The following is an 11,177-nucleotide window of genomic DNA, read 5'->3' as shown; positions in this document are numbered from 1 at the left end:
CCTCCTTTTTTTCTTTTTTTTTTAATAAAATGTACGTTCCTGTTACATTGATTTACAAAACTTACAAATACAATGTTAAGAGGAGATCTGACTCTTGAATTAAACTGAATTATTGCTGATAAAACTTTCATACGCAGTCCAAGCTAAATATTTACTTTATGTACATTTATCGTTTCTTGTACAGGCAAGGTCTCAGTTGAAGTCCAGCTTTCTTCACATTCTCTGGTGCTCTTCCTGTCTTTATGAATTCAAAAGAGTAGAAGTGGCTGTTTTCTGTGTCCTAAAGAAAAATAAGTGGAAATAAATAGCTTGCATTGATTATATAATAAATTAAAGCTACATTTTGATTAATAAATTATGATAAGATGCAATCTCTATTATTTTACTGAAAAGCTGAGGAAGTACATTTTATGTTAGTGTGGTTTTTAATATATTCCATTATTGATTTGCATACTTGCAGAACAGCACAATCCTAGTCTGCAACACTGCACTGTTGGCCTGACTTTCCATCTCTAACACAGCATTAGACCTGCAACTAACAATCATTTAAGATAATTACGAAGGAGATTATTCTAATTATTGGATAGATTTTTGACAGCGGTCCTTTTTTGTTTACATGTTTTTAACAGTAAGTCTGTGGAAAATATTTTAACGAGTACTGGTATGTTTACATGACAACGATGCACTAAAAACTGAAGTTTTCCTTTGTGTTTTTTTGCATATCGATCACAATGTTGTTGAAATGATCCCCGTTCACATGGATCTGCAAAAATGACTAAAAACGCTGTATTATGCTGCCAGGCCTACTGCTATTTGCCTCATCAAACATATGAAGCCATGTGAAAAACAGCAAAAAAAAAAAAAACACACACACACTGACATGAACATGCTGAGAGTCCTTCTATATTTTGATCAATTTGTATCAATGTAACATGGTCACCTGATTAGGTCATATGATACTAAATGTTCTTTGAGTATCTGTCTTTGAGTATCGGTATATCTGCCCTTTTCAATGAACGCAAGAATGCGCAATAATCTTAAGCAAATGAATCCAGATATTTTAATCAAATCCGCAAATTCGTTTGAAGAACCAAATTAGCCAGAGATCAGTTATCACGATTAGAAGATCTGGCATCTGTCAAATCATCTCAAATGTATAAAGCGAGGTATGAAGAAAAGGTATGTTATGGTGCAAACACTGAAGACTGTATTTTCAAATCATATCAAGAGTCAAATATACATTACAGTTCAAAAGTTTAAAATAATTAAGATTTTAAGGAAATCTCTTTAATGCTCAGCAAGGTAACATTTATTTGATCAAAAATACAGTAAAAACAATTAATGTTGTGAAATACTATTACAATATAAAAACTTTCTATTTTAATATATTTTATTATATTTATTAAAAGTTCCTATTTTAATGTTTTAAACTGATATTTATATCTTGTGATCAAAGCTGAATTTTCAGCATCATTACTTCAGTCTTCAGTGTCACATGATCCTTCAGAAATCATTCTAATATGCTGATTTGCTGCTCAAAAAACATTATTTTTATCAATGTTGTAAACAGTTGTGTTGCTTAATATTTTTGAGGAAATCATGATAGATTTTTCCAGGATTCTTTGTTAATAAATGGCATTTATTTGAAACAGAAATCTTTTGTAACACTGTAAATGTCTTAACTGTCACCTTTGACTATTTTAATGCATCCTTGCTGAATAAATTAGTTCTTAATAAAAAAAAATTTAAAAAAATATCTTACTGACCCATAAAGACGGGTGCATACTGTGCAATTTTGGCCATGATTTGGTCGCCTGAGGCAAATTTTAAGAATCCTAAAAGATTCCTATAATCCTAGGCACAAATCTGTAGTCTTTGATCGCTAGTTTAACGTTCACAAACAGCCAATTAATGACCGTTGCGATCAAACTTTACCTCTGACGAAATTCTAGCAGTGTCAGAAGATATGGTGCACAGTCCTACAGTGTGACTTCTCCTACAACAAACGTCAAATTGTCTTCGTTTTTCAAGATAAGCGCAATCAAATTTAACGCTAGAGATGTCTTTGTTAGCCACCAGCTCACTGTCACCGAATGTGTGTGGGCTGATGATGTAAAACTCTGGACAAGTTGTCTTGACTGCTGTTTAGTCTGACAAATAGGACATCTGAGATCCCACAGTGAGGATCATGTTCGTACAGTCTGACAAGTAACAATCACAAAAAACTATCATAAATCGCACAGTGTGCACCCAGCTTAACTATGAACGGTACTGTACGTTCACTGGAATAAACAGGACATTACCTTATTGACTATCTTGAAGCCCAGACTTGACAGTGCACCAATGAACGAACGCACGTTTTCAAATCTACTGGCCACTTCAGCGATTTTAAGAACACCCCTGTGTTGGAAAAGAGGACATATATGGGCTAATTCTAGACACACTATGGTTTGGGATTTTAAAATAAACTTTTTAATGGAATATCAATAATATAAGAAAGTTACCCCATCACCAGGACTCTGTTTGCTTCTGCCAAAAACTGTCCTAGATTCGTCCCCATCAGAGAAAGACAGAAAACAACAATATCTACTGTAGAATCACGAAGAGGCACCTGTGAAATAGCAATAAATAGTGCTGCCTTTAGTATTTTGGCTGCATTACAAATCAAAGCTTAAGAACTGTAATAACTTACTTTTGCCATGTCGCATGCAGTGGCAAGATCACAAACCGGAGCCAAATCAAAAGAGTGTACTTTATTCTTTACACTCCGTGCAATTTTACAGTCTCCACAACCGAAGTCTGCAACAACTAAAGAAGGTGGTCTGAAAAAAAGAACAAGAAATTCATTAACATTTAGCGACATCCAAAAAAGAAAATATTGTATTTTTGTAATCATGGAGGATCATTCCATGTATGAACACTGTGATTTAATTAAGACAAGTTTGACCCGATGTTTCAAAACAATTAACAAATTAAACTGTAGTTCAGAGAACTGTAATAGCCATGACAAAAGATCAAGCAAAAACAATAAAATAAAGACCATGCAAAATCCACCTGCTACAAATGTTTTGTGTTAATATGTATGTATATTATTCTCTATGCTTGCTATTTTTTAAATATTATATAGATAACAAGTATTATTATTAAAATTAGTATTATACATAATATATATGATACCTAATATAAATACATCATACCTATAAAACCTATAAAAATATACTACATGATTATAAAAATTTTAAAATATTTCATTGTTATTAAAAACAATGTGTGTAAATATATTTTTTTACTGCGGTCAAATCGATTAATTGCGAATCTAACATAAAAATTTGTGTTTACATAATATATGTATATATATATGTATATATATATATATGTATATATATATGTATATATATATGTTATTATTTACACACACATACATACATAAACTACCAGTCAAAAGTTTGGAAACATTACTATTTTTAATGTTTTTGAACAAAGTCTCTAATGCCCATTAAGGCTGCATTTATTTCATAATAAATACAGAGAAAACAATTTTATTGTGAAATATTATTACAATTTAAAATTATGGTTTTCTATTTTAATCTATTTTAAAATATAATTTATTTCTGTGATGCAAAGCTGAATTTTCATCAGCCATTACTCCAGTCTTCAGTGTCACATGATCCTTCAGAAATCATTCTGCTGATTTGATACTCAGTTATTATCAATGTTGTAAACAGTTGTGTTGCTTAATATTTTTTGGAACCTGTGATACTTTTTTCAGGATTCATTGATGAATAAAAAGGCTAAAAAGAACAGTATTTATTCAAAATATAAATATTTTCTAACAATATAAATCTTTACTATCACTTTGTATCAATTTAACACATCCGTGCTGAAAAAAAAAAATTAATTTCTTCCAAAAAAAAAGAAAAAAAATTACTGACCCCAAACTTTTGAACGGTAGTGTATATGGTTACAAAAGATTTCTATTTTAAATAAATGCTGATATTTTTAAACTTTTTATTCATCAAAGAATCCTAAAAAAGTACCACAGGTTATAAAATAATATTTAATAATAATAATAATAATTAAGCAGCACAACTGTTTCCAACATTGATAATAAATCAGCATATTAGAATGATTTCTGAAGAATCATGTGACACTGAAGACTGGAGTAATGATGCTGAAAATTCAGCTTTGCATCACAAGAATAAATTATATTTTAAAATATATTAAAATAGAAAACCATCATTTTAAATTGTAATAATATTTCACAATATTACTGTTTTTTCTGTATTTATTACGAAATAAATGCAGCCTTAATGAGCATAAGAGACTTTGTTCAAAAACATTAAAAATAGTAATGTTTCCAAACTTTTGACCAGTAATGTATATAAACAAACTTTTATGGAAGATGTGATTAATCGCGATTAATCACTTTGAGCACGTTATATTATATATATATATATATATATATATATATATATATATATATATATATAACGTGCTCATATATATATATATATATATATATATATATATATATATATATATATATATATATATATATGTAAAGCAACAAAAGGCAGGTTCTCTCACTTTTTAGAAATATAGGAAATTATTGAATCCACAGGGTTTGTGGGCCAGTGTTGAACTTGTGTCGTGTAGCCCTTGTGGTAAACCGCGATGGCCTCTGGGTCCTGCTGAAACATGCGTTTGGCCTCACCGCTGGTCGAGGTGTAGAGCAGCTCATTGATGTAGCGGAATCGAGCGGCTTCTAACCGCTTCTCCATCTTTGTCCTTAAAGCCGTCGAGCGGTCAGGAGCCACTTGCTCTTCATCACCCTTCGAATTCACTCTTGTATCTTCTGGTTCCTCAGTGTCTTTATTACAGTCATCAGTAAGATGAGACTTTAAAATACGACGCAATTTCTCTTCCTGTAATTGTGTTTTTTTTGTCTTTTTAGAAGGTTTTGCTTTTTTGCCCACTTCATGCGAGACGTTATTGTTGCTAAGAGAGTGATCTACTATTCTGGAAGTTTCATCTGTTTTGAAGTCTTTGCCATTTTCAACATTGTCCGTGACGGAGGAAATTCCATTCTTTTCACGTGACTTTTTCGTTTTTTTGGACTTTTGTTTCTGCACTTTCTTGGGTTCTTTGCTGTGCTGTGTTTGAACTAAGGGTTCCTTCTTTGCTTTGGCATCATCGACACCTGTGGTTTTCGTGAGATATTTGTTCTTACACCGTTTTTTGTTCTTCATCTTGTTCCTCCACTGCTTTCTGCTTAGCTTTGTCTCTGCTTGACTTTCGTTTTCCTCCAACTGAGGTCCGGCTTCTTCGTCATGCTTATCTTTTCTGGACTCTTGCGACACCTTAGAACCTGCAAACACAATTTGATGTGAAAAAGTCAGTAATGTCCAATAAATAAAATAACTAGCACACACTCTCACTTGTTTGTTTCACGGTCTTCTTCATCGGCTTCTTCTTCTTCGCGGGTGTTTCAGATGAATCCACTTCATCCTGATGCTTCCCTTCATCATCAGCGTTAGACTTTCTTTTACGCTTTTTGCACCGTTTCTTTTTTGTTGTCTGGACTGCAGGAGAGGTGTCTTTCTCCTCATCGCTATCCTCAAATGTTTTCTCAATTTCCCAGTTTGGAACTGACCCCAAAGTTTGCAAGGTTCTCAAAAGACTTTTTTTACCCACAACCTTATCCTGTTGGGATATAAATGCCAGGTAAAAAATTGAATTCAAGTCTCTATTAAATAAGGGACAAAACAATCATAATACCTTGCTGGGGGCAGGAGACACTTTAACAGTGAGAGATGATCCATCTGCTGATGGAGAATCAGTCCATTCCTCTTCAGCAAACATGATTGTAATGTTGGATAAACACTGAAAAGCCGTGATAAGTTAAATTATAGAGTCTACAATTATATGACTGCTTATCTTGTCAGATGATAAAACTGATCCTGCAGAAATTAATTTTCACACACACCAAAACATATGACAGTAATATTCTACAGCACATTTCATATTAATTTACATTTACGCCGTACTTACATCTTACTCCCTCTCACATGTGCAAAGCACCGACACGTGGTTTTGTGTACATCCGGGTTACCGTGACAACTTCCTTTCTAAACTGGGATGCTGCTGTTTAAATGCGCTCATTCTTTCACTATTTAGTACATAGTAAATGATACATAATAAAGGGGGCGAATTTGGAAGCTGATTATTAAGTTTAACTAACACGAACGTAATTACCGTGTTTTAACACTTACATTCTTTAGTTGTAGTGATGGGAAGTCCAACTCGTGTCCGCGAGTCGGTTCTTTCGAACGGTTCGTTTCAATGAATCAAGATTTCAAGAAAAATAATAAGTGAATGACACATGGTCTCAGAGATTATATGGGCAGAGATTTAACGAATTCCGAATTTTAACTAATGAACTGATAATATTACCGTGTTTTAACACTTTTTACGAGGGGTAGTCCGAGTCATTTACGAGAGGCGGTTCTTTCGAACGGTTCGTTTCAATTAATCAAGATTTCAAGAAAATAATAAGCGAATGACAAATGGTCTCTTATTATGGGCAGAGATTGAACGACATCCGAGGTTTAACTAATTAACTGATAATATTACCTGTTTTAACACTTGTAACGAGGGGAAGTCCGAGCCATTTCCGCGAGTCGGTTCTTTCGAACGGTTCGTTTTAATGAACCAAAATAAAAACAATAACGCTGATCATTCTGTTCAAACTTCCCACGACAAATAATTTTAAGAAGATTGTGCGTAGTCTCGAATCTCGAAAAATCTATAGTCTCTATAAAATTATGACAATATAGTTTTTCACATATGTTCCTCTAGATGGCATCATTTGTTTTCATTTCACCAACGCTGATTCCAACCGTGGTTAATGAAACAACTGTAATTAAAATCTGCGGTGTTTATCAAATTTTGACTAGATTTGTTGTATTATTCATTATGAGAAATCTAAATCTGAATTACATAGAGTGTCCCGAAGCCAAACAAAAGACTTTTATGAGCCGTTTAATTTTAGTAAATTAAAAACACTAGCAGTTACAAAATCAATCTGACTCTGATCTGACTGTGATATTTACGTTATTACTTTAATCATGTCTGACTTGAAAATAACCAGTGTTGTAGTAAACCCTCACGATGACAATGTATAAAGAGTTATAATGAGTGATAATTTATGTAATGAATAAATTAAGCCTATTATTTTTCTTTTGCAAATATGAATAATTTTAACCGTAGACAGCGATTCAGCAATCGAATATTTCAGACATATGAATTGTTATCATGTGGTTCCTGTTACTTTTCTCAGCGCTGGTCAGAATGACCCAATCATTTGTAGTTACTGGAGGAAAAAAAAATTTATAAACCATTCTCAATATAATTTCGATAATTAAATGTGAACGATACCACGTTTAAATGCGCAAATATGCCCAGAGAATGAATGCGACCTCTGTGAGAACACGTTTTTTTGTCTCAGCTTCTTGCTAGCATCATTCGCCGCTCGATATGTTCACATCCGCTGCAGAAGCTTCAAGCGGAAGTGGTCGAGTTTGTCATCAACAATGGCGTCGCAGCAGATGAACACCAACAATGCTCAAATGGGCGTTCAGCAGCCGGCTGTTTTACAGCAACCGCAAGCTCAACAGCTCAGTCAACAACAAGATTTTGACCCCGTTCACAGATTCAAAATGCTGATTCCACTGCTCAAAGATAGTTTACAGGTTTGTGTGGCGTGTTTCATTGAGCATGCGAGCTAAAAGCACTTGTTTGAGACAGAAACTAACTTTCATTTACACTTTTATGTTTTCAGAATGTCATGACCATTGCTTCGTTAAATTTTGGGCATAATACTGCTATTGACAACGGCTTAAGAACAAACGAGTAAGATCCCTTTAAAACTTTCTGTAGTGTAGCCTATTATAATTGTCAATTGATTATCTATCTGTCTATCCATCTGTCTATCCATCTGTATCCATCTGTCTATCCATCATTCTATCTATCATCCGTCTATCTATCTATCTATCTATCTATCTATCTATCTATCTATCTATCTATCTATCTATCTATCTATCATCCGTCTGTCTATCCATCATTCTATCTATCTATCTATCTATCTGTCTATCTATCTATCTGTCTATCTAATCGATCTGTCTGTCTATCTGTCATCTATCCGTCTATCTATCTATATGTCTGTCTGTCTATCTAATCTGTCTGTCTGTCCGTCTGTCTATCGTCTATTTATATATCTATCGTCTATCTATCCGTCTATCTATCCGTCTATCTATCCATCTATCTATCCGTCTATCTATCCGTCTATCTAATCTATCTGTCTGTCCATCTATCATCCGTCTATCTAATCTATCTGTCATCTATCTGTCGTCTGTCCATCTGTCTGTCTGTCTATCGTCTGTCTATCGTCTATGTCTGTCTATCTGTTTATCTAATCTATCTATCCATCTATCATCCGTCTATCTAATCTATCTGTCGTCTATCTGTCTGTCCATCTGTCTATCTATCTATCTGTCTATCCATCATTCTATCTATCTATCTGTCTATCTATCTATCATCCGTCTGTCTATCCATCTGTCTATCTGTCTATCTATCTATCTATCATCCGTCTGTCTATCCATCTGTCTATCTGTCTATCTATCTATCATCCGTCTGTCTATCCATCCGTCTGTCTATCTAATCTATCTAATCTATCTGTCATCTATCTGTCATCTGTCCATCTGTCTGTCTGTCTATCGTCTGTCTATCGTCTATGTCTGTCTATCTGTTTATCTAATCTATCTGTCCATCTATCATCCGTCTATCTAATCTATCTGTCGTCTATCTATCTGTCGTCTGTCCGTCTATCTATCTATCTATCTATCTATCTATCTATCTATCTATCTATCTATCTATCTATCTATCTATCTATCTATCTATCTATCTATCGTCTACCTATCTGTCTATCTATCATCCGTCTGTCTATCCATCTGTCTATCTGTCTATCTATCATCCGTCTGTCTATCCATCTGTCTATCTATCTATCTATCATCCGTCTGTCTATCCATCCGTCTGTCTATCTATCTATCTAATCTATCTGTCTGTCTATCTGTCATCTATCCGTCTATCTATATGTCTGTCGGTCTATCTGTCGGTCTATCTGTCGGTCTATCTGTCGGTCTATCTGTCGGTCTATCTGTCGGTCTGTCTATCTATCTATCTGTCTATCCATCTATCATCCGTCTATCTAATCTATCTGTCATCTATCTGTCGTCTGTCCGTCTGTCTGTCTGTCTATCTATCGTCTATGTCTGTCTATCTGTCTATCTAATCTATCTGTCTGTCTATGTAATCTATCTTTCTGTCTCTGTCTATCTGTGTGTGTGTGTGTGTGTGTGTGTGTGTGTGTGTGTGTGTGTGTGTGTGTGTGTGTTTGATGGCTGCATAACAAGAGATATATAAAATATATATATTTCCTCTCAAAATGTAGGAAAGGTAATGATGCAGCAGTTCAGCGGTTTGACAAAAGTTTAGAAGAGTTTTATGCTCTTTGTGATCAACTGGAACTCTGCCTGGTAAGGAACTGTTGTGTTTCTGTTGAATATTTCATTCAGTTATATTTTATTAAATTGATTTTGGTTTAAATCATGGCTCAACTTCTTAACATGAATATTTTTCTGCAGCGGCTGGCCCACGAGTGCCTCTCACAGAGCATCGACAGCACAAAGCATTCTCCAAATCTCGTACCTACAGCCACCAAGCCGGACACAGTGCAAACAGAGTCTCTGTCCTACTCTCAGTATCTCAGTATGATCAAATCACAGATTTCATGTGCTAAAGACATTCATAATGCTCTCTTAGAGTGTTCAAAAAAGATTGCCGGGAAAGGTCAAGGAGCTTGTACTTAGTTTACGTTTTTGTTTGTGTTTTGCATAACTTTGAAGAATATATTTTTTTGGTATTTTCAATTTTGTTTGTCTATTTACTACTGTGACAAATGTAATTCTGCAATTAAAATGATAGTATTTTCAAAAGGTAAAATGTTTGTGTCTTTTAATCTGCTATTTTGATCTAACAAGCTACATATATAATATGGATCCTATCTCCTTAGTTTCTAAAAGATATATCAAAACCTCTCCCACATTTAACTGTAATATTTTCAGTGTTATTTTACTATTGTGTATATACTTTTATAGTCTTTAATCAATTTTTTGAATAAGCTTTTGTTTTCATATTTTTAGTTGTAATTTAATTTTTAGTAATTGGTTGCATAACTTCTGTAATAATCTTTAGGTTTTTGTTTCAATATTTGATAAATTTTAGTACTTAAACATTTTATTTCTGTTAGTTGACAAGGCTGATTTTTAAGTGTTAAATATTAATTTAAATGAATGATTTTTTTTAGCAATAATAATGCTGACTCTTTTGCGTGTTAGTGCTTTTACTGTACTCCAGTCATGCTCGTCTTTAAGATATGTATCAGTATTTTCTCCCAATAATGTGATATAATTTGCAACAGATTTACTTATTGTACAGAAACATAATGTCTGAGTTGCTGACTGCTTATTTTGTTACTAAGCTATTTTGTTTTCCAAATGCAAACATAACACCAATGAGCAACAACACAAGCAGTGATGTGAAGTGCACTATAACACCAGGATTCATCAACCAAAATTTTAAAATTTATTTTTAGTATTTTTGAGTCCCATTGTTCCACCACAAGTGTTTTTTGAGTGGATTACGCAATTTAATAGAGCACTTATTATACAGAAGCCTCTTTGTTAATGACCTCTAGTCTTACGGATTCAATGAAATTAAGAAAGATGTGCAATTAATTAATATGTCTGTCACATATAGGGCAAAAATTCAGTGTGTAGGTGATTTCGATCTAGTAAAGAGCATTTGTTCCTGCACAATATACAAATATTATGATAGCATACTATTATTATAAATCTGTTATTATTTACAATTATTGCTTAGTCAGTTAAGGCCTGTCTTATTAAGTTTGCATAATATTATAAACAACATTACATTAAATGCCCCTATTTAATTGTTGTGTGAAAGTATATTCTTTACAGTTTAAGTGTCAGTCAATTCTTTGCATTATATGAACAAAATGACATTAAATGTTCCTATTTAATTGTTGCATATAATTATTT

At 33.4% G+C, this 11,177-nt stretch overlaps 2 protein-coding genes across 3 annotated transcripts; one reads left to right on the top strand and one right to left on the bottom strand.

Moving 5' to 3' along the window:
* Nucleotides 1–3: 3 nt before the first annotated feature.
* rrp8 (ribosomal RNA processing 8) lies at nucleotides 4–6,183 on the bottom strand. 2 transcript variants are annotated; one of them, XR_010892142.1, is made up of 9 exons: nucleotides 6,052–6,183; nucleotides 5,779–5,883; nucleotides 5,439–5,703; nucleotides 4,588–5,368; nucleotides 2,693–2,822; nucleotides 2,505–2,611; nucleotides 2,304–2,400; nucleotides 455–535; nucleotides 4–280 (listed from the first exon to the last, which is right to left on the bottom strand). XR_010892142.1 is itself a non-coding variant. In XM_067364962.1 (8 exons), the coding sequence occupies exons 2-8, from the start codon at nucleotides 5,860–5,862 to the stop codon at nucleotides 167–169; spliced, it is 1,578 nt and encodes a 525-aa protein (XP_067221063.1). In that variant the 5' UTR covers nucleotides 5,863–5,883; nucleotides 6,052–6,183; the 3' UTR covers nucleotides 14–166. The 2 variants fall into 2 exon arrangements, 1 of the variants encoding a protein (XP_067221063.1); XM_067364962.1 differs by lacking the exon at nucleotides 455–535 and having other exon boundaries at nucleotides 14–280.
* A 998-nt stretch (nucleotides 6,184–7,181) lies between these two features.
* On the top strand, nucleotides 7,182–10,999 carry med29 (mediator complex subunit 29). Its single transcript, XM_067364963.1, has 4 exons — nucleotides 7,182–7,751; nucleotides 7,841–7,911; nucleotides 9,509–9,593; nucleotides 9,702–10,999. Exons 1-4 carry the CDS (start codon nucleotides 7,593–7,595, stop codon nucleotides 9,924–9,926), a joined length of 540 nt encoding a protein of 179 aa, XP_067221064.1. The 5' UTR covers nucleotides 7,182–7,592; the 3' UTR covers nucleotides 9,927–10,999.
* Nucleotides 11,000–11,177: the final 178 nt, after the last annotated feature.

This window comes from Chanodichthys erythropterus, chromosome 17, assembly GCF_024489055.1.
Source record: "Chanodichthys erythropterus isolate Z2021 chromosome 17, ASM2448905v1, whole genome shotgun sequence".
In the NCBI taxonomy this organism is placed as follows: domain Eukaryota; kingdom Metazoa; phylum Chordata; class Actinopteri; order Cypriniformes; family Xenocyprididae; genus Chanodichthys; species Chanodichthys erythropterus.
The sequence above is the reverse complement of the archived record's forward strand: the minus strand, read 5'-3'. Positions and strand labels throughout refer to the sequence as shown.